This window comes from Dryobates pubescens, chromosome 18 (genome assembly GCF_014839835.1).
Source record: "Dryobates pubescens isolate bDryPub1 chromosome 18, bDryPub1.pri, whole genome shotgun sequence".
Classification (NCBI taxonomy): domain Eukaryota; kingdom Metazoa; phylum Chordata; class Aves; order Piciformes; family Picidae; genus Dryobates; species Dryobates pubescens.
The window spans coordinates 5,527,064-5,550,767 of record NC_071629.1 but is presented as its reverse complement, the minus strand read 5'-3'; the positions used below and the strand labels follow the sequence as shown (position 1 = coordinate 5,550,767).

Here is a 23,704-nt window from a genome sequence, read left to right as displayed (position 1 = left end):
AACAGGGCACTCTGCTGCCTCAGAAGAGCTGAAGGCCACTTTTTATTTTATGGAAGTCATTCTGGGTCCACAACAATCCTCCTGCCACGGGAACACTCAGTTCTGCAGAGCTGTGAGAGAGAGGGAGAGAAACAAAGCAGATAAGCCTGAGCTGATTCAGCTCGCCCGCACCGAGGGAACTCCGGGAGCGCTTCTAAAGCCGAATGAGTTTTGTTTCCAAATCACAACGTCACTTCTCATTTTCAGCTGCTGCAAAGCCCTTTGCCAAGGGGCCACAGAAAGCAGTGCACTGACAGGGGGGCTTTAAAGGAAGCTGGTTGGTGACACCCACAGCATGCTAAGCAGGGTCTGGTTTTAGAAGGTGGCTCGCTCAGCCAGGCGTAAAAACCCTTCCCAGGGCAAAAGCTGCCTGGTTAGGGCAGAGTCCCAGGAGATCCCCCAAGCAGGGGGCCACTGGCACGACTTGCTGACACAGCAGGGGAGGACAAGCAGGTTTGAGGCACTGCCAAACACAAAGAGCAGCTGGAGAACATACAGAACCCTTCCTCTCCCCAGAGTCTCTCTCTGTGAGGAATGTAAATGGTGCAGGCCAGGCAAGGGTTCCTCAGTTTCATTTGTGTTACAAGAGTGCTGAAGGTGAAAGCTCAGTTCTGTCAGTAAAACCAACCTTTGCAAGACCCACCTCAAACATGGTATCTGACACTGAGAAGAGAAAAAGGGACAACCACAGAATGGTTTGGGTTGGAAGAGATCTCCAGTCCAACCCCCCTGCAGCCAGTAGGGACATCCTCCCCTGGAGCAGGTTGCTCAGAGCCTTGTCAAGCCTAACCTTGAATAGCTCCAGGGATGAGGCCTCAACTACCTCCCTGGGCAACCTGTTGCAGTGTACCAGCACCCTCATGGTGCAGAGCTGGTTCCTAACATCCAACCTAAATCTCTCATTTCAAACCCTTGCCCCTCCTCCCATCACTGCAGGCCTCTGGAAACAGACCCTCTGCAGCCTTCTTGCAGTCCCCTTTAGGTTCTGGAAGGTTGCTCATGGTGTCTCATGCATGTTTTTCACCTTCCCTGTCCCTTAAGCCCCAAGGACATGGGCATATGCTCATGCACTCCCAGCCACAACCCAGCTTCCTCCAGGACAAAAGCACAACCCCTGCCTCCTCACTCTCTAAACCCTTCAGCACACATTAAGCACTCCTCTCACCTACCTGCTTCTCAGGACAACAGACCCCAGTCACCCATGGCCACCAAACGATCAATCCCATTTTTGAACTGTCACTGTGATCCCTACAGCAACTGCAAGTCAGCAACAGCACCCTCAGAGAACTCTGCAAATGGTCACAAGTGTCCAAGTTTGCCCCTGGTGTCAGGTAAGACTGACACTGGCAGCAAACAAAAAGCTCAGGTCCTTACCACAACCCCCAAAACCTCTGCCTGAGGCTGGCAGCAGCTATTGAAAGCTTCAGTGGTTGCCACAGCAATGCTAAACACAAACTCTGTCAGGACACATGGACCACAAAGCTCACCAAAGAACACAACCTTTTAGGGCCAGGGAGGAAGGAACTGCAGGGTTTTTCCAAGGCATCACAGGAACTTATGTCTCATGTCAAACCAAACCAAACCAAACCTCTGAAGAGAGAAAACAATTGCTGCAAACAAGGCTGAGGTGTTTGGAAAGCTTTATTTGTGCAGCAGCTTCAAGCTATACACCCAGAGCTCAGTGCCTCTGCCAGATGTTCAGTACTGCAGTGATTGGTTATATAGCAGAGGCTGCTGCTCAGGGCTCCTCAGAGACAGATCCTTTCTCCTCTAAGGTCAAAACACCTCTCAGATCCTCCCTGTTCAGAGGAAACTCTGCCAGAGGCCTTGCAAACAAAGCCAGCACAGAATCATCACAGCTCTCACACCCCCTGTAACAACCCAGAGCTCTTCCCCTGGCTGTTGGAAGCTGTCCTGAACTCAGCCTGCTGGTGGGGTAATTTTTCCTCCCCTGCTCCTCATCATCCATGACTTCACAGACCTGCTGTCATTCCCAGGACAGGGGCTCAGGGGACAGACAGTGACATCATTCCTTGCCTTTACTGGATGAAGGTTGCCAAGAGCAAGCTCATCACAGCCCCTTTTCAGGAGGGATGAAGCCAGAGCATTGCCAAGCAAAATCATGGTCCTGGATCCCTTGGGATTGAAGGCAGAAAGCTCCTTTTCCATAACCAGTGCTACCTTGTCCTCCAGACACTTGCCTGCCACCAGAGTTTTTCCCCCAACAAGACAGCTGCAAAGACAGCTAATTATGTGAGAGTGGAGTACAGCCTCAGAATTCACTGGGGCTGGGTGGATTCAGCTCTTGTGGAACTGTTTTGCTTCTCTTCCACCCTGCTTGCTGTGGCAAGAGCATGCCTGTCTGTGGGGAAAACCTGCTGGAATCAAATGCATTCATGGCATCCATTCATTAGCTGTCCTCAGCTGAATGTCCTTTCCTTGGTTTCAACCAAATAGTTGTGGATGCTACTGGAAGCCACAAGGCAAAGAGTCTTGGGCAGCTGGGTATCAGAAAGTATCTATGCTAAGAAACAAGCAAAACCTGTCCCAGCACTGGAATGTGTGCAGATAACCAAGTTGAGCTGCACACACACAGGCTGGGCTGGGGTGGCCACTTCCCCTCTTCATCCCAACCCACTCTGCAAGAGAAAGTCATTTCCACTTCACCCTCCGGCTGCCTCCACACTCCCCTGATATCTTCTTGGATTCTAGCTGTCTCTTGTCACTTCCTAACAAATCCAGGAACTTCTCTCTCCCCTCAGGAAGGGGAAAAGCCTTCTCCAAAGGAAAAAAAAAATCCCAAGCTTAGCACTAACTGCTGCCAGAAGAGAGAAGAGAAAGCTCCAGGGAGACCTAAGAGCAGCCTTCCAGTACCTGCAGCAAATTCTGATGGAAGCAGGTTTCCAGACAACTTCCCAGTTCCTAGAAGCAACTAATTAACAACCTCCATGGCCATGCCACCTTGCTGAAATGATTGCACCTTCAAAAAGGCATCATGCAGCACTCTGCACGAGACTGTTCTGGAGGCAGCATGACAAGAAGTGGAGAGAGCAGAAATGGAGTAGGACCTTTGCTGTTTTCAGTTTCCAGGATGCTGCTTTCCCAGCACACTTGTGCTCTGCTTGGCTCAGCTGCTACCACCTTCCTCCCAAGCAGTGGCTGAACTCAGGGCTAACCCAGATGATGCCTTATGCACCTGCTCTGTGAATGGGTCTGGTCTTCTCTGCAGTAAGAGCTCAAGAAGTGGAAGTGATTCTGTGCTACACAGAACCCCGTGCAGGTCTGCAATGCAGCAGTTAGTGGGGACTCATTTTGCTTCGGTAACATCATCATGTGGCACTGCACTGCAGCAGCAACCAGCTCTGAGGTGACTGCCTCAGGAATTCAGCCACATCCTGCATGTCCTTCCCCCTCTTATCTCCATGGCATGTGATAAGAACAGAGTATTGTAGGTAAAAAGTGAGCAATAGCCTCAACCTCACTTGCAAGATGCTTATCACAGAATGGGTTGGGTTGGAAGGGACCTCTGAAGGTCATCTACTTCAAGCCCCCTGCACTCAGCACTAGAGCTTGATGACAGGAAAAGATGAAGGAGACAAATGCAGAGGTAGGTGTTGAGTCTGCTCTGTCAGCTTTGAAGGATGGCTGACTGCTAGAGCTTTGTGAAGTAGCTTCCTGTGAGCCTGGTGAATTGTCCCAGCAATACAGGCAGCAACGCTGCTGTCTGACTGCAGCCATCAGGAGCACAAACACAGTCAGACCAAGGCAGTACAAGCAAGCAGGAGGAGTTTCTTGTTCTGGTAGGGGAGGGTGAGAAGAGTTTGTCTGATGCTGGGTTAACCAGAGGGCACAGACCTTACTGGGGAAGATTACTGCTGTCCCTGTTTCAAGCATGCAGTAAAGAGACAAATCTGCATTCCCTGGTGTGAAGCTCTCAGCATATTCACCAGCCCAGTTATGTGCAGCCAATTCCTTCCTCAGGTGTTGCACAAGTCATCTGCAATCTACCACTTCCTGAGGCTACTTTCTCTCCTCCTCTTCAGAGGCTTTCCCAGCAATGCACTCCAGTGTGATTCAGCAAAGCACAGTGCTTTAGAATGACTCCTCCTTGCCATACAAGATTAGCTAGTCTAGGAAAACTGATGCTGGGGGAGGCTGAAGGACTTCCAAGGCTTCTAGTTGTGAATGCTTTCATTGCAAGGCCACAGCTCTTCCTATTCAAGTTATTCATTCCAGTGTCTCACCAGGCAGATTCTGCACCAGCTCCCAGTAGTTTGTTTTATAACTCCTGCACTGCCAGGCTAGCAGTGCTGAGGGATCAGCAGATTGTGTCTTACTGCCAGCATCAGACAACACTGAGAGCTGTCAGCAGCCTGGAGAGCAAAGTGTCACACCAGCACTGCAAAGGTCTGGGGCTGGGGAGGGGTTTGGAGCACAGCCCTGTGAGGAGAGGCTGAGGGAGCTGGGGTTGCTTAGCCTGGAGAAGAGGAGGCTCAGGGGAGACCTTATTGCTCTCTACAACTACCTGAAGGGAGGTTGTAGCCAGGTGGGGATTGGTCTCTTCTCCCAGGCAACCAGCACCACAACAAGAGGACACAGTCTCAAGCTGTGCCAGGGGAGGTTTAGACTGGAGGTAAGGAGAAAGTTCTTCCCAGAGAGAGTTGTTAGCTGTTGGAATGTGCTGCCCAGGGAGGTGGTGGAGTCCCCATCCCTGGAGGTGTTCAAGAGGGGATTGGATGTGGCACTTGGTGCCATGGTTTAGTCATGAGGTATTGGGTGACAGGTTGGACTTGGTGATCCTTGAGGTCTTTTCCAACCTTATTGATTCTGTGATTTAGTCAAACAGACACAAAAGGAAATCTAGCCCTTAATTCTTCCCAGCATGCAGTACAAGGCACATGGCTCAGTGGCAAGATCCTGCCCATGCCCTTACTCACTTTGCATTGGGAGACTTCCACTCCTCTCTCACTGGCTGATCAAGCAAGGACATCATGGAGTAGTTATCCAGCAGGAGGCCGTCGGGGTCATCCGTTTGACCTGGCAGCTTCCCAAGGGGAAAGTCTTTCCATCGTACATCCTCTGGGTAAGAACAGCACATGAACAAGTCTGAGACCCCCAGAGAGACTTTCAAAACCCAAGATCCCCCCCTGAAGCCCACAAACACCATCTCCTGCAACTCAGCCAGTCAGCAAAAATGAGCAGTCTCAGGTAGTCAGCCCAGCTCAGCCTGAAGCCCAGCTCAGCCTGAAGCCCAGCTCTAACGCAGTTCTGTTCCCAGCTTTACTCTCTCTTCCAAAAGAAGTCACTGAGGTATGAGAGACAACAGGGACACACCTGAAGGCAGGTAGCATCCTGTAACTGACACAGTGCAGCTCTTCAAAACCTCTGTGAGACAAGCCATGGCCAGCAGATGGAGAGAGGTGATTCTGCCACTTTGCTCTGCTCTGGTGAGACCTCACCTGCAGCACTGCATCCAGCTCTGAAGCCCTCAACACAGGAAGGACATGGACCTGATGGAGCAGGTCCAGAGGAGGGCCATGAAAATGATCAGAGGGTTGGAACACCTCTGCTGCAAGCACAGACTGAGGGAGCTGGGCTTGTTCAGCCAGGAGAAGAGAAGTCTCCAGGGAGACCTAACAGCAGCCTGCCAGTACCTGAAAAGACTACAAGAAGGCTGCAGAGGGACTGTTTGCAAAGGCCTGCAGGGAAAGGACAAGGAGCAATGGCTTGAAATAAGAGAAGATTGGAAGTTAGGAACAAGTTCTGCACCATGAGGGGGGTGGAACACTGCCACAGGTTGTCCAGGGAGGTAGTTGAGGCCCTGGAGCTCTTCAAGGTCAGGCTGGACAAGGCTCTGAGCAACCTGCTCCAGTGGAGGATGTCCCTGCTGAGTGCAGGGGGTTGGACTGGATGAGCTTTGCAGGTCCCTTCCAATCCAAGTCTATGATTTTAAGCAGTTTGGAAAAGGCTGACCTATAAATAAATAAATAACTGGATGAAGCAGTAACAGCTGCTCCTGGAAAAAGTACTCCCAAGGTTTGAAGAGTTTAAGAGAGATGCCTCCTGGACTTAAACAGAAGACTGGAACCCTCAGTCTTCAGTGATTTGGCATTTAGATGATCCTGAAGCACACTTTCATTCCAGCCAGGGCTAGAGGGTTGATCTGCCTCTGCATTTCAATCAACACTTGCCAGTGACAGAGACTAAGTCTTACAAAGGCATTGTTTACCTGCACTGATCTGCCAGGGAGACCCATGCAGTGCTGCTCTTTTCTCAGCAATGGCCACCATGTTGCCAGAATGGGCAAGTCCCTCCAAAGGATTTGCTTCAGTCACCATCTCTTCCTCCTCTTCCTCCACCTCTTCTACGCCATCATCTCTCTCCAGCACATCTTCTTGTTGCTCTACAGTCTGCCCTGGAGTTTTAACCTGATTGTCCTGCCTGGCCCTCCACTGCAAGCTCTCTATAGTGTAAATTGGCTGTTCACTGCCATCTGAAGAGGTGCCTGGACTGGACACAGGGCCAACTCCTTCTGTGTAAACCGAAGTGAGGTAGAGAAGTTTCTTCTGTGAAGAACGTGACAGGGGAGGTGTCATGACGGTGAGGATCCTAGGAAGGAAAAGGGCAATGCAGAAGTCTTAAAAGCAAACAATACTCCAGGTGAAGCTCTAAGCCATCTGAGCAGCCTTTTGTGCTTCCCTCAGGCCAGCTTGCCCATGTATCTCCTGGTTACTCCCTGATGGGTGGAAGTTGGAACACTCCCTCTCCCTGATTAGAATTAAGGATGTGGGAGACTCTCAGTGAACTCCTGACTTGCTGCTGGCATGTGGGAAAAGTTATCACCTCTTTAAGCAGGCACATCTCTGCTATCAGGTTACTTCTGAGCAGCCTGCTGCTTTATCATAGAATCAAACAGGTTGGAAGAGCCCTCCAAGATCATCCAGTCTAACCTATCACCCAGCACTGTCCAATCAACCAGACCATGGCACGAAGTGCCTCATTCAGTCTCTTCCTAAACACCTCCAGTGATGGTGACTCCACCACCTCCCTGGGCAGCACATTCTAAAGCCTGTGAAGAACTTCTTCCTAACATCCAGCCTGAACATCCCCTGGCACAGCTTGAGACTGTGTCCTCTTGTTCTGGTGCTGGTTGCCTGGGAGTACAGACCCCCACCTGGCTACAACCTCCCTTCAGGCAGTTGTAGAGAGCAAGAAGATCTCCCCTGAGCCTCCTCTTCTCCAGGCTAAGCAACCCCAGCTCCCTCAGCCTCTCCTCACAGGGTTTGTGCTCCAGGCCCTGGGGGAGGTTTAGGCTGGAGGTTAGGAAGAAGTTCTTCCCAGAAAGAGAGATTGGCCATGGGAATGTGCTGCCCAGGGAGGTGGTGGAGTCACCATCCCTGGAGGTGTTTAGGAAGAGCCTGGATGGGGTGCTTGGTGCCTTGGTTTAGTTGATTAGATGGTGTTGGGTGATAGGTTGGACTCAATGATCTCAAAGGTCTTTTCCAACCTGGTCAATTCAATTCAACTCAATTCAATTCAATTCAATGCAATGCAATGCAATGCAATGCAATTCAATGCAATTCAATACGACTCAGTATGTCACAAGGGAACTGGCCAAAGCTGCTACAAGACCACTGTTTGCTGCCCCTTACCTAGGTCACACAATGAAACTTACATCTGCAGAAGGTGTGGAGTTGCCCAGCAGGGAGCTTCCAAGCAGCTCTCAGTCAGTCTGAGCCACTGCAGAGGAACTCTGTGCAGAAACAGCTCCTTCCCCGTCAGCTGCTTGTTGCATTGTTGTTTCTTCTTCCCTTCAATGAACATAATAAAACCAGTCAAACACCCCCCAAAAAAATCAAACTGTGCCCTTCATCACTTTGCATTTTCACTGGAACACTCATCCCAAAAGAGCTGGCAATCCAACCCCCGCACAGGACCAGCTCCACTGACCAAATACATCAAGGCTGTCCCAAGGGACTTGTCAATGCACTGAGAGACAGCTTAACTCCACAAGGTGTGACCACAGGGAGGTGCAGACATCCCCAGGATGCTTCTGTGCACACCACTGCAGACAAGAAAGGCACAGGATGTGTCTGCACAGTATTGTCCCAAATAAATGCAGTACTCTGCTCCTGGGACTGGAGATCATTCATGAGGAGGCTTCACAGCTGGCAGCTCCTGCCATCAGGGATGACTGAAAGCATCAACCCATGGCTGCCACAGATACTGGCAAAATCTTAGTGCAGACTGACCCAGACTGGGAGAGAACAGAAGAAGAGGCAGAATTAACCAGCTGGAAACCTCCTCAGGGATATGCTCTACTGCAGTGAAACAGCCTTGTTAACAGAAGTCCTGTGACAGGCTTTGAATAAATAAAGCTCTTCTGTGCACCTCTCTCTGGAGGGCAAGATCCAGCCTGTCAACTTAAGCAGTTCCAAGGAGTCAGCAACAGAACTAAAAGTGTTGCTTATTACTCTTGAGCAAGTTTGGAAGGCACAAAAAATCCTGTGCTAAAGGCAGACTTCAGGGAGGAAGGCACTGGGCACAAGGAGCTCATCACAGGTTGCATGGGACATCTTTAACTGTTACCTGCTGTTATTTCCTACAGGCACTAGTTATCTGGTAAGAACAGCACTTAAGGACCTGATCCTTCAGGGGGTTTCCTGTCTTAAGTAGGCTACAGCAAAGCTGCCAAAACCAATCCCAATTTGCTGCTGAGAAATGCATGACACAGCCAGCAGGCTGGAAAGTGTAGGAAATGCAACAACAAAGGCTTCACATTCACATGGCCAAACATTCCACATTCACACCTCTGCTAGGAGGACAGGCTGAGGGTGCTGGGGTTGTTCAGCCTGGGGAGAGAAGGCTCCAGGGAGACCTAATAGCAGCCTGCCAGTACCTGAAAAGACTACAAGAAGGCTGCAGAGGGACTGTTTGCAAAGGCCTGCAGTGAGAGGACAAGGAGCAATGGTTTGAATTTGGAGAAGATTTAGGCTGGATGTTAGGAACAAGTTCTGCACCATGAGGAGGGTGGAACACTGCAACAGCTTGTCCAGGGAGGTAGCTGAGGCCAGGCTGGACAAGGCTCTGAGCAACCTGCTCTAGTGGAGGATGCCCCTGCTGACTGCAGGGGGTGGACTGGATGATCTTTGAGGTCTCTTCCAACCTTGGTGATACTGTGGTACCTCAGGAGGTCCCTTCCAACCCAAACCATTCTAGGGTTCTACAACTGTTAATAATGAGGTGATTTGTACTTCCCACCTAAGGGTCACACCGCTCTCCCAGCTTCCCCAGTAGTACAGAAGAGCCACTTTTCACCCAGAGAGGCTCCAGACACACTCACCAGCATTTACTTTGGCAATGGCAGCCAGCATCTCAGCAATCCAGTTGATCAGGAACTGCGGCCGGAGCTCTGAGAAGTCAGAACATTCCTTCAACTCCAGGAACATCTTCTCCAGCAGGATCTGGGTAAAGCTCCGGGAAAGGAGGCCTGAGAGCAAAGGCTGCCAGAAGTAGTAAAAAGCCTCAGGAATTCTGAAGTGCCACATGTCTTTATTTGCTGCAAGGAGAAGAGAGAAAGAGAAGCTGAACGTCACTGCCCTGCGTTGTTTGGTGAACCAGAGAGCTGCTGGCCTTTGGAATGTGCTGCCCAGGGAGGTGGTGGAGTCCCCATCCCTGGAGGTGTTCAGAAAGGGAATGGATGTGGCACTTGGTGCCATGGTTTAGTATCACAGTATCAGTCAGGGTTGGAAGGGACCACAAGGATCATCTAGTTCCCACCCCCCTACCATGGGCAGGGACACCCCACACTAGATCAGGCTGGCCAGAGCCTCATCCAGCCTGGGCTTAAACACCTCCATGGATGGGGCCTCAACCACCTCCCTGGACAACCCATTCCAGGGTTTCACCACTCTCATGGTAAAGAACTTCCTCCTCACCCCCAGCCTGAATCTCCCCACCTCCAGCTTCATTCCATTCCCCCTAGTCCTATCACTGCCTGGTATCCTGAGAAGTCCCTCCCCAGCCTTCTTGTAGCCCCCTTCAGATACTGGAAAGTAGCCATGAGGTGTTGGGTGACAGGTTGGACTTGATGATCCTTCAGGTCTTTTCCAACCTTATTGATTCCATGAGAAGTGTGACACTTGCTACAAACTAAAGGATTTTAGCTTGCATTTTAGCCTGCAGTGATAGGCCAAGGGGCAATGGTCTGAAATGAGGTAAGAGGAGATTGAGATTGGATGTTAGGAACAAGTTCTGCACCAGGAGGGTGGTGGAACACTGTAACAGGTTGCCCAGGGAGGTGGTTGAGGCCCCATCCCTGGAGATATTCAAGGTGAGGCTGGACAAGGCTCTGAGCAACCTGCTCTAGTGGAGGATGTCCCTGCTGGGTGCAGGGGGGTTGGACTGGATGACCTTTGGAGGTCCCTTCCAACCCAAACCATTCTGTGATTTTATTCTGAGGTCACTGCTTTTAGGTTGTTTTCTGGGCTCCTCCCTGACCCTGGAACTATTATTCTTCCTATGTTTGGGAAGTAAAACAAGCAGCCAACTGATAATTAACACTCAATGAAAGCAAAAAATACAAGGCCTGATCTAATCATGTAGTAAACCACAGGAAAAATCTACTGGGGTTGCTGATCTCTTTCCAGTTTCATCTCATTTCACATGTGATGAAAAGCTGCTCTGTCCAGAAACACATTGCAGGAGAAGAAACACCAAGCAGAACAACGTAGAATCAAAAAGCTCCTAAGATTTTACTGCTCTGATACAATCAGAGACATCTCAGGCTCTTTCCTGGAAAGTCCTCTGCTTGGTGTTTCCAAGAAGCCCCAGGGAAGCAGACAAATCAGGAATTCTCTTTGTCTCTGGAGGCCTCTTGCAGATTAATCCATGCAACTCCACACACACAGATAGCAGCATGGAACTAAGATGCAGCTGGTGAATAAAAAAACCCCCAAGCATTTAGATTTGCTTCTGACCTTCAGTGTAGGAAAGGAACTAGAGGGAGTTCATTAAATCAGTTAACTATTGCAGGTAAGGGCAGGAGATGGAAGCTTTGAAAGACATTTTGGCCAGGCAGCATTTGGTGCTGGAGAGTTGTCATGGCCAGAGATTTCTGCATAAAGCCATTGCTAAGCATGGCCATAAAGAGGTCTGCAAAAGAGGTCAAGCAGTGTTTAAGACCCTAGATCTATCAAAAATGTGCAGAGAATGACAGATTTCAATATAAGGAGAGAAAAATAACCAAACCCCAAACCCACAGACTTGGCCACAACACTTAGCTATGCCCTTTTCACTCCAGTGCTGCCCAAAGCACTAACCTTCATGCTTGATATTTAGCACCTCCAGACACTCCATCTTTGGGATGAGAAAGCCATCATAGAGAAGAACCTCAGCCACTGTCTCCCTAGAGCAATCAGAGAGTTTGATTAATGCCACTTCCCCCTTCAAGCATCAAAACTCTGCTTGCACCAGTGCTGAAACAGGTTTGAGAGCCAAAGGGCTGGAATGCTAAGGAGGTGATGCAGCTTGATGCAAGACACTCAAGTCCTGTGCCAGATTTGGGCTGGACACATCCCACTAGACTTGAAGGGAATATGCAGCTGTGCCAAGGGGGAGCAGAATGAGAACCTTGGAGGAAATATTGCAACTTGAGGAGGCAAATATCTTAGTATTTCAAAAGCACAGGAAGAGATTTGCAGAGTGATCCAGGTCTTCTACCAGCAGGCTGATCAAGGTTTGAGGACCTCTGACCCACAGATCTAAGTTAGATTTCACAGGAAAAGCCAATCCTGTTGGTTCTGCCTTGCTGGCAAAGCACATCTTAAAGTGCAGCTCACACAGCTGCTCAGCAAGTAAGTTGCAGTAGGGTCACAACTTCTCTTCCCTACAGCTACTTGTTGGATGTCTCCTGCTGTTACAGCTCCCATGTGAACTTCAGAGGCAAATGGTCCAGCACAAGGACCACTTCATCTCCTACTAGGCTGCTTCATGCAAATGGGACAGTGAGGGGACCCACACAGGTAGGCTGAACTGACACCTGAAAGTAAAACACAGCAAAGTAAACTTCCCACAACTAACCCAATATCAAGCTAGGAGAATAGAATAGAATAGAATTAACCAGGTTGGAAAAGGCCTTTGAGATCATCAGGTCCAACCTATCACCCAACACCATCTCATCAACTAAACCATGGCACCAAGTGCCTCATCCAAGGCTCTTCCAAAACACCTCCAGGGATGGTGACTCCACCATCTCCCTGGGCAGCACATCCCAATGGCCAATTGAGATTCTCTTGAGTTCAGGCTTCTATCCAGGAGCTTCTCTATGTGTGCAGAGATAGAGCACTACAATAAATACTTCACAGAATAAAAAAAGTCAATCTAGGTGGCCATTTTCAAACACTGAATTGCCTCCACAGAAACAACTCTCAGACTCCCTGGATTTGGAATGGTAGCACCCACATCATACAGATGTGTTTTGGTATAGAATAGAGGAGATGATTTGTCTTCTCCAACAGAGGTGACCTCAAACCCCACAGATTATTAGATCCAGCACAGCATTTCTACAAACCCAAAGAGCAGCTGAAGAGCTGAGTGTGCAGGAACAGCACACACAAACACCACACCACTCTGCCATAAGCAGATTAAAGTGGTGGGAGATCAGGGGCCAAGTGGCAGGATGTAATTTGTTTCTAAAGGCAAAATCCAGTTTCAATCCTCTGCTCTGGAATCTGTTCCAGCACAATCTCAAAGGCCTCTTCCCACCTGGTTAATTCTATTCCATTCAATTCCCATTATTCCTGTGCAGTGACTGATCAACACCAACTCTTAAAGACATCTCCATGCAGATGGAAGCTTCAGCAGAGAGCTGTTTAAGCAGAACACCACCTGACTAAGAAAGGTCCACTGGGTCAGTCTGCTGCAGCAGAGGATCCTTTGCAGGGAGTTCACTTTGCTTTAGGTCTAAAGGAACCTGCTGGCCTCTGCACAATCCACACTGCAGGGTTTGTTGACAGGGGAGATGAAAGCCTTCATTCAGAGTTACATAGGCAGCCTACATTTAAAAGGCACTTGTATAGGTCACTTGAGGTACTCCAGGGAATGCATGAACTTTGTTATCCCTGACTCCATCATCCAAGTGTCTGAGCCTAATGAAGTCACAGAATGCATTTCATGGCAGCCTCCCTCCCTCCCATTTTTCCTGAGAGAGTAATAAATTGGACAAAAAACCTCTCTGTTAAATGAAAGCAAGAAGTTGAGTCCTTAAATTATGCCCAGAAGGCAACTGGGCCCTGGCCTGCATCAAAAGTAGTGTGAACAGCAGAGTGAAGGAGGAGATTCTGCCCCTCTGCTCTGCTCTTGTCAAACCCTGCCTGCAGTACTGTGGCCAGTTCTGGTGCCCTCAGCATAAAAGAGAAATGGAGCTGCTTGAGCAGGTCCAGAGGAGGCCATGAAGATGATCAGAGGTCTGGAGAACCTCCCCTGTAGGAAGAGGCTGAGAGAGTTGGGGCTGTTCAGCTTGGACAAAAGAAGGCACTGGGGAGACCTTAGAGCAGCCTTCCAGTACCTGAAGGGGGCTACAAGAAAGCTGGGAAGGGATTTTTTCCAAGGGCTTACAGTGATAGGATGAGGAGCAATGGCTTTGAGCTTGAGGAGGGCAGATTTAGACTGCAGATTAGGAAGAAATTCCTTCCAGTGAGGGTGGTGAGACACTGCAACAGGTTGCCCAGGGAGGATGCCCCCTCCATGGAGGTGTTCAAGGCCAGGCTGGATGAAGCCTTGAGCAACCTGGGCTAGTGGCAGGTGATCCAGCAGCCCATGGCAGGGGGGTTGGAACTAGATCTTGGTGATCAAACCCAAACCATTCTGCAAATCTATGAATGTGACTGAGCAAAACATAAGGACAGAAGCCTACACACTGCAGTAGCACTGAAGCATCTTAACTGCTCATCCCCAATAACAGCTTTTCAGCAGGGAAGATGCTCAGAGAGGCACTTTTGGACTAACAGAAGGTGTTTAACGGAACACAACAACTGTGCAGATTCCTCCCAAGCTAGAGGTGGTGCTGGGGGTGGAATGGTTACTTTACAAGTCTTCTCTACACCTGCCACACCAGAGTTTCCTCTTGGAAACAGCAATGCAAAAAAAGGCTGCCACATTCTGGTGACAGCACCCTACAGCACTGCACTGAAGCAGCTTCAAGCCACACTTGAAATCAAACTCCTTGAACTGTTTCAGAGGTGCCAGGCTGATTGCAGGAAAGCAAACTCCTGGTTACTTGCCCAGCAACCAGTAACTCCTGGTTACTTGCCCACTACAAAGCAGGCCTGCAGAGGCTCCCCCCAGTATGCTGCTCTCAGTATTTGCTTAGGGGCACCCTTTTGAACCATGAGGAAAACCACCCAGAAAGCACAGAAGAGGCCAAGTATTGCCCTGCAGTTTTGAAGCATCCTAAGGGTTACTGTGAAATCAGTCTCCACAAAAGTGTTGGGAGGGCTTCTGAAAACACTAAAGATGCTGACATGCCTTGGGGCCAGCACAGCTAAGTCAGGAACAACACCTTGGAGGCTGTAGACACAGGAAACATTATTCAATGTGGATGAACAACTCAGCCCTCAGAGATGTTCAGGATATCAACCAATTGCTTGCTCCACGACCAGCAAAAAGGCAGTGCAGCAGGTCTGCAGGCCCAGCTCTGCACTGTACCTCTCACCCCAGTTCTTTATCAGAGCTGTACCTGTTCTCTTGCATCAGGTCTTTGATCTGAGCCAAAATCCAGTCTACTTCTGAAGAGGAATCAGACCACGCTTCTCGAGACTTCGAAAGAGCCTGAGCAGCCTGCATAGCCTGAGGGAAGGAAAACTCCAAACATTAGCAGCAAACATGCTCCAGTGGTGAAGAGAAAGGCACTGCTACAGAAATGCCACAGCCACTTCATCAATGGCACTTCAAAAACACTCACAGAAGTTCCCCTTCCTGGGGGGATGTTAAGAATTAACCTAAGTCACGTCACACACGGAAAAGGCCTGGAGGAAAAAGGCAGCAGCACCGAGGTGTCACAGACCTCCTCCTGGTTCTAAACCTTCCCCTCCCTGGCTTCAGCACAAAGCAGGACAGACTCATTCTGAATTATGAACTCCACATGAGGGGTGGGGATGTGGGTGCCCCCTCAGGATAAGGTTTTGCCAGCCACGTAGGTCAAAATGTCGAATCAACACAGCCGTCCAGGCAAGCTGCAGCCAGCTGAGAGCATCTGATGAGGAGGAGCAATACACAAAACAGGCCAGCAGGTTGCACCAAGAGTGGAAGAGAGGCTTTTGGAGGTTAGCACTCCTCTAAATCCAGTGGGTTTTTTGGTTTGATATATACCTTACCAGAGTCTGTCCAGCAAAGCAAGGCACACCTTCTGTTATGCTCAGAAACTACCCAAGTGGCATGAAGGGGAGAAAAAAATGGGATCCCTGTACTCAGCACTGGTTAGGCCACACCTTGAGTGCTGGGTCCAGTTCTGGGCCCCTCAATTTAAGAAGGGCACTGAGACACTTGAATGTATCCAGAGAAGGGCAATGAGGCTGGGGAGAGACATCGAGCACAGCCCTGTGAGGAGAGGCTGAGGGAGCTGGGGTTGCTTAGCCTGAAGAGGAGGTTCAGGGGAGACCTTCTGGCTCTCTACAACTACCCGGAGGGAGGCTGTAGCCAGGTGGGGATTGGTCTCTTGTCCCAGGCAACCAGCACCACAAGAAGAGGAAACAGTCTCAAGCTGCACCAGGGGAGGTTTAGACTGGAGGTGAGGAGAAAGCTCTTCTCAGCCATTGGAATGTGCTGCCCAGGGAGGTGGTGGAGTCACCATCCCTGGAGGTGTTCAAGAGGGGACTGGACTTGGCACTTGGTGCCATGGTTTAGTAGTCAGGAGGTGTTGGCTGACAGGTTGGACTTGGCAATCTTTGAGGTCTTTTCCAACCTTATTGATTCTCTGATTCCTGCAGTTGTATGAAACAAAATCCTGGCAACTTAGTCCCACTAGCACTCAGGCATTTGGCCAAAAGCAGCAGTCCTTCAGATGGGGCAAGGATGGCAAGACTTCTGGCCCCAAGCAGGAAATGAGGAGACTCAAAAGGGGCAGGATCAGACTGTGCTTACCCGCAACTGCTCATTCTTGTAGGACATCAGCACATCTCTGACTTTTTCTAGAAATAGACAGAAATAAATCATTTCATCAGGGAATGTGTCAACTACAGAGGGAGATTATAGGGTTTTTTTAATCTGGACAAGCTGCTTGCTTCTGCTGAAGGTAGACTCAAGGAAGCTTCTCAAACAAAGTGATAAATTCTGGGATTCTGTGGATCCACCGTGGCCCAAAGAGCAACCCCCAAAACCCGTGCTGAAGGATGGTCAGGGCTAGAAGATGACACTTTCCAACAGCTTTCTCTAGCTTGGGACACAGCTAATCATAGAATCATAGAATTGTTAGGGTTGGAAGGGACCTCAAGGATCAGCCAGCTCCAACCCCCCTGCCATGGGCAGGGACACCTCACACTACAGCAGGTTGCTCACAGCCACATCCAGCCTGGCTGCAAACACCTCCAGGCAGGAGGCTTCCACCACCTCCCTGGGCAACCTGTGCCAGGCTCTCACCACCCTCATGGGGAAGAACTTCTTCCTAACATCCAATCTGAATCTACCCATTTCTATTTTTTTTCCATCCCCCCCAGTCCTATCCCTCCCTGACACCCTCAAAAGTCCCTCCCCAGCTTTCTTGTAGCCCCCTTCAGATACTGGAAGGCCACAATTAGGTCTCCTTGTATCTGCCATTGTTCTAGGGACACTTACCATGGAACTCCTTGTGTTTCTCACAGCCCTCATGCTGTGGGTTTGGCATCTCCCATGCATCACTGTCCAACTCTGCATTTGCTTCCATCCCTTCCTGCTCCTCTTCATCCTCATCCTCACTTTCTTCACACAAGTTATTCCCCAGCTGACGGCTCCAATACGTCTTCCGTAGCCAGTCCAGCACAACATCACAACCTAAGGCAGAGCAGAAAACATTCTCTTCTCAGAGAGGTTTTCTTTGGTCTTGGAAAAAAAAATCCAATAGGGAGCACACTGCTGTCTTGCACTGTGACAAGACATGCTGTTGAACCTCCAGACCCCATACAACTCCATTAATGAGAATGTGAACAAGTGTTCAAGAAACACAACCCAAAAACCCCCATCCACAACCCCATACGACAGGCCTCACTCACTGGCTTTTTGGCACCCATGAAGAAAGACTGGACATCTCTACAGCACTGCAGCTTGCTCAAGTTAGAGTAGGATAGAATAGAATAGAATAGAATAGAATAGAATAGAATAGAATAGAATAGAATAGACCAGACCAGACCAGACCAGACCAGACCAGACCAGGTTGGAAAAGACCTTGAGATCATCGAGTCCAACCTATCACCCAACACCATCTAATCAACTAGACCATGGCACCAAGCACCCCAGCCAGTCTCTTCCTAAACACCTCCAGGGATGGCGACTCCACCACCTCCCTGGGCAGCACATCCCAATGGCCAATCTCTCTTTCTGGGAAGAACTTCTTCCTAACCTCCAGCCTAAACTTCCCCTGACACAGCTTGAGACTGTGTCCTCTTGTTCTGGTTGCCAACCCCCACCTGGCTGCAACCTCCCTTCAGGTAGTTGTAGAGAACAATAAGGTCTGCCCTGAGCCTCCTCTTCTGCAGGCTAAGCAACCCCAGCTCCCTCAGCCTCTCCTCACAGGGCTGTGCTCCAAACCCCTCCCCAGCTTTGTTGCCCTTCTCTGGACACCTTCCAGCAACTCAACATCTTTCCTGAACTGAGGAGCCCAGAACTGGACACAGGACTCAAGGTGTGGCCTAACCAGTGCTGAGTACAGGGCACAATGACTTCCCTGCTCCTGCTGGCCACACTATTCCTGATCCAGGCCAGGATGCCACTGGCCTTTTTGGCCACCTGGGCACACTGCTGGCTCACATTCAGCTGCTGTCAACCAGTACCCCCTGGTCCCTCTCTGCCTGGCTGCTCTCCAGCCACTCTGACCCTAGTTTAAGCAGAAACTAAGTGTCAGCAGTGTTCTGATGAGAAAAATCAGTCAGCTCTCTAGTATCAGCATGGTCAACATAGTATCTGTAACAACTGCCCTGCTTTTCCTTTTTTCTACAGAGACTTCACTAAACATCCATGAGATCACTGTTGCATTGCTGTTTCACCACCTACTTCAATTTCAGGAGCCTGCTGAAGGTTATTTAACTGGCTCCTCAGTGCCTAGTCTGGAATTCCTTCAAACACCATGAGCTGGTCATTCATTCAGCCTTGCAGCACCTATTGCATTTCTCTCTAAATGAGGTTTCCCAGACTCTCAGGTTTCTCTAAACCAGGAAAAGCATTACCTCCTTCCCTGAGATGAACTCCCTGTGCTGTAAAGCAGCAAGAAGGACAAACTGTCATACATTTCCCTGTATTTTTTCAGGGGAAAGAGAAAGCCCCTGAACGCCTGCCCTGTGATGCACCAAGCCTGGAACCACTGGACACAGTCCGGCTACCTCCAGTGGGCATCAGCCAAGCTTCCTGGTGTCTCACACCACAATTCTCCCTGCCAGGACAAGTCCACTTGCCCACCCTGCAGTGCCCCAAAGCTGAGGGTGGCTCCCCTCAGAGCCTGTGGCACAGGCACTGCCACCCCAAACGCCCGCTGGCAGCACTCACCCTTACGGCACAGAGCCAGCGGCGGCAGCTTCCCATGGGTCAGCTCGTGACGGAGATCCACCACCCAGATGGGGATGTCCACCTGGAAGAACAGCCACAGCCATTACCCCACAGCTCCCATCACACCACGACTGTCTGCAGCCCCACAAGGCTGCAGAGAGCCTCTACCCGGGCAGGAACGGCCTGCTCCAGGTCCCTCCTGCACTGCCCTCCCCCTGCTTCCCACTTCCACTCCGTTCACCCAGAGCTGTTGCCAGACAATGCAGATGCCCTCTGGATACACAGAATTGATCACCTCTTTGGCTAACTGGCGCAGAGGAATGCTGACCATTTTCTGTTTCCTCTCTGTGATCAAGTTGACAAACCTGCATGCAGATTACAGAAAGGATAAACACCAATCAGGAGCTGCAGAGCAACTTGAAAGCTCCGAGACAAATCCCCCACAAGTGTGCTCCCAGAGATGCCAAGTGGAATCGAGACAGCTCCACGCTGCTGCCCACCGACATCTTTCTCTCTGAGCACACAAAGCCCTACCTTACAAGAGCCAGCCCATAAGAGAGGATGAGCTCATGAGACTTCAGCTTGCCAGAGGAATCTAGGACCTTGCAACGAATCAGTTCAGTGGTGCAATCCACTGCCAGAGGCATTTTGGGACCATACCTGCAGGGGAAGGAAAAACAGGTGATCAGTCTCACAAGAATCCACTCCCCATGAGAAAAACAACAACCAACCAACCGAAGTTGCTTTTTGTGCTCTGTGATACCAAACAGCCTGAGAAACTATGCAAAAAGAGAGCAGCAAAGGCTCTTTCCAGAAGGCTTTCATTTGGGACAGAATGATTACATGGCTACTCCTAATCATACATTAGAAGGGTACTTACTGATGTGCTAAGGACATATGGAATATATAGAATAGAATAGAATAGAATAGAATAGAATAGAATAGAATAGAATAGAATAGAACAGAACTGAACTAGACTAGACTAGGTTGGAAGAGACCTTTGAGATCATCGTGTCCAACCTATCATCCAAAAGCCTTGTAAGATGCCGTGGCCTTGTGTATGGATACAGCAGGGGCAACACAAACAGGAAAAGGCAATTTGGGCACCCTGGGTATGCTCACGGCAGCGCTCTGCCTTGAGAAAGCAGCCTGGGGAGCTGGGAGCACGCAGGGCTTCTGCCCGCCCTGGTGCCAGCCTGTTTCGGGCATGCACTGCAGACCCGAAGCCCGCTGCAGAAAGGGACCCTGCAAGAGGCAGCTGCTCGCCCGGCAGCACCGGCGATCCGCACCGGGGAGCTGCGGCCAGGTCCCGGGCGCCCTGCGGGCCCAAGGCAGTGAACAGCCGGAGCGCAGTGAACAGAGGCGGCAGCCAGAGAGGAGTCCCTGCCCGCGGCGTGCGGCACGTACCGGCTCTTCCAGGCCGAGACGCGGTCCAGCGCTTCCTGCTGCAGGCGGCTGTCCCCGCAGTACAGCCCCACCATCACCTGGTCCCACTCCGCCCTGCCCCGCCACGCCACCACAGTCCGCAGCGGCCTGGGCCGCTTGCGGGCCGGGGACGACCCCCGTCGCCCGCGGCGCCAGGCCGGCCCGGTGCGCCCGGCCCCGCCGCGCCCCGCCGCGCTGCCCCTCGCCACGCCGCCGCCGTCCGCCATGCCGCGACACCCCCCCGCCGCGTCTTCCGCTGCCCGCCCCGGGGCGGAGCGTGAACCGGCCGCTTCCGGGGCGTGCTGCGGGGCGGCTTCGGGGGCGCTGGGCGCTTCTCGGGGCGTTTGGGGCTGGCCCGAGGGGTTCTCAGTGTTCGGGGGCTTCCTGCAATGGATGGCGGCCGAGGGGCGCCCGGGCTGTGCTGAGGCCGGTGCAGGACGTGCCCTGCTTCGTGCAGTCGCGGGGAGCCGCGGGACGGAGAGATGCGCCTGGGGTCGGGAGAGCGGGGTGAGGATGGGCGGTCAGAGGACTCCAGGACATGGTGCTGGACTTGTTGGGATGTGGAGCACAGCTCCGCGGCAGGAGGCGGAGGCCATTGCATAAGGGAGGGCATGGGGCTGTACCTCCGTGGTCGTGGTGAGGCCGACACCGTGGAGAAGATGGGGCTGCCGTGGTCTCCCCTGTGCTAACACACACGGATGGGCTCAGCACCCCTGACCTGCCAGGCTCGACTGTATGTATCCGCACCTGCAGAAGACTTAACTGCTCTACCTTCCAGATGCAGCGTTTTACAGAGTTTTGCAATGGGCTGAATCAATAAAGGATCCAGGCTGTAAATCACCTTGGGTTTCTCTTTTCACTGCCTGTGTAGTCCCACGAATACACTTGTGTTAGAGGTCAGAGGGGCTGTAGAACTGAAATGTGGGATGAGAGAGCACTGGAGGTGGAAGTCCATAGGAGGTGGCAGTCTGTAGAAGCTGCTTACACTGATTGTGCTAGCAGGAAAGCTAAGCCCGTTGTTTCTGCTGCCATCTCCAGCACCTAAAGGGTAGCTTGCTCTTTCCTCAAGGATTTGGGATACATTAAAGTGTTTGTTTATTTGGGTTTTTTGTTTGCTTGTTTCTTTGGGGGTTTGGTTTTGGTTTCGGTTTGTTCGGGTTTTTGTTGGCTTTATTTTGGTTGGGGGTTTGGTTTTGTTTTGTTCAATATTCCAAAGCGAGGTTTCACTCACAAAACTTAACCATCCTCACTGGCTTTTTTGTGTGAGTGTTCTGTGAAGAAATGCTTGACACTGGAAAGCTAAAGCTCCTCTTGTGTTCTATCTAGCACAAACACAGTTAACAAAGCCCCCCCTTCATTTACACTTGCACAAGTGTGCCTGAATGCACCGTGGAGACCTTGTGCATCTGAATAGGAGTGAGCAGGAAAAACTTCTGAAACGTCTACCTTGTACAAAATACCTCACAAGATAGCAGAAAAGCAATGCTGAACGAGTTCTGTTACAGCACCACCCTTGCAAAATGCCCCTGGGTTCATTCCAGCTTCAATCCCCTCCCACTGCCACCCCCACGAAGCCCGTCTTGTTCCTTAGTGTTTTTATTAACTCTAGGCCACATTGAAACGAGTTTCCTTACTCAAAAGAAGTGCAAGGCTTGAGGGAACAGATCTGACGTTGGTTGCCAAACTCCTGCAGTGCCTCATGCAGGGAAAGTGAATTCTCAGAAGATACAAGGCAGGGAGAAAGCTTGGAAGAGGGCCCTGTTCTCTGGAAATGGAGTTGCACTTTTCATCTGCTTAAAAAATGTTCTGAAAGGACAAGCTGTTTACTGCAATCAAAGGGCCTCATTCAGAGCATAGGAACACCATGAGTCATTTTGCTTGCCAGATTATTTCTGGGCTCCAGAAATCAGCTGCAGTGCAAAGGTTGCAAAAGCCAAGTAGTGCAGTGCTGTGGAACAGATAGGATCCATCAGACTTGAGCAGATCACCTGCTGCCAGAACCTCAGAAATGAAATTGAAAGGAGTGTTGTTCATTCTTTACTCTGTGGAGAGAGAGAGGAAGAGGCAAAGAGTTTGGTGTCTGTTACAGAGAGGGAAGGGAGCAAGGACTGAATGAGCACAGATTTCACAAGCTTCATGTGCTTTCAGGGGAGTTACATTTGTGCTGTGGCTCTGCTCGTGATGTCTGCCTATGAGGCTGCACAGTGTAGAACTGGAAGGCAATGGGTAAAGAATATCCCACACAAGGCTGGTAGCAATTTGCCATTCCAGTTCCTGCAGCCTTGTAGTAGTGTTGGCTGAGAAAAGAGGCCAGGGTTGTCTGTGGTGTCCCTGTAGTACGTGGGGAATTCGAATGGTTGGGGTGAGTGAGGTTACTGGCACCTGCAGGTGGAGTGCCAATGAAGAACAAAGAACCGCACCACTCTCTAGGCAAAAGGCCTAAATGTAGAATAGAGGATAGGATAGGATAGGATAGGATAGGATAGGATAGGATAGGATAGGATAGGATAGAATAGCATAGCATAGCATAGCATAGCATAGCATAGCATAGCATAGCATAGCATAGAATAGAATAGAATAGAATTAACCAGGTTGGAAAAGACCTTTGAGATCATTGAGTCCAACCTATCACCCAACACCATCTAATCAACTAAACCAGGGCACCAAGCACCCCATCCAGTCTCTTCCTAAACACCTCCAGGGATGGTGACTGTCTTTTAAAAGAACAGAGATCTCAGTGTGCCAGGGTAGTGGGTTAAAATGTAGAATCCAGCAGGTGAACTGTCATAATGCTTCCTCTCAAGAGACAAGAACCTGCTTTTCACTTATGTAACTGAAAAGGAAGCCCCTTAGAGCCTTCCTGAACAATCTTTTCCTTGCTGGGAAGAAGGAAATTTCTTTTCCTACTTTCTTTGCAGAGGGTTTGAAGTAAGCAGAGGATATACCTAGAAACAGCCTTGGAATGTCATCTGAAAGGAAAGTGCACATGCAGCACGCATTTCTTGGCTGGGATTAATAGCTTATGTGCCAGCTTTCCTCCTGGAGTGATCAATGGCAAAGCATGCATTTAAAATCAGTGGGGACAAAAGATTAGGAGGTGAAGAAAAAGTCCTTTAAACCAAAAAGAAAAGAGAGATTGTGACAAGAAGAGGGGATGTCAGGTGGTTTGTTTGCTCACTCCTGTTGTTTTCTCAGTTATTTTTTTAACTCAAATAAGGCACAGCCAGGAAAGAACCAATAGTCTGCCCACCTTTTCTTTATGGTGGCTTGATAGTTTAATCTGCAATGGGTCCTAAGACATTTGAGCTCCACATATTTCCCAAACACCACGGCCCTCTGAGATTGTTGGTAGAGCAGTGGGTGGCCTGGCACTGGCTGCTTGCTTGTTTGAATGTTGTTCCCTGAAGTGGGGAGAGCGACTGCTGATAGGGCAGAGGGCAAGGGAGAGGGGCCTCTGCTTCTTTCCAGTGCTATTGGCTGGTTTTGTTTTCTGGCATCTATGAGACTCAAG

At 50.3% G+C, this 23,704-nt stretch overlaps 1 protein-coding gene across 1 annotated transcript; it reads right to left on the bottom strand.

The window, feature by feature from the left end:
• On the bottom strand, positions 1-20,363 carry LAS1L (LAS1 like ribosome biogenesis factor). The gene is made up of 13 exons (XM_054169751.1): positions 20,176-20,363; positions 19,303-19,428; positions 19,064-19,133; positions 18,769-18,850; positions 16,870-17,064; positions 16,180-16,226; positions 14,777-14,886; positions 11,361-11,446; positions 9,383-9,598; positions 7,715-7,850; positions 6,269-6,648; positions 4,977-5,118; positions 1-110 (listed from the first exon to the last, which is right to left on the bottom strand). Exons 1-13 carry the CDS (start codon positions 20,247-20,249, stop codon positions 20-22), a joined length of 1,755 nt encoding a protein of 584 aa, XP_054025726.1. The 5' UTR covers positions 20,250-20,363; the 3' UTR covers positions 1-19.
• Between the last annotated feature and the right edge of the window lie 3,341 nt (positions 20,364-23,704).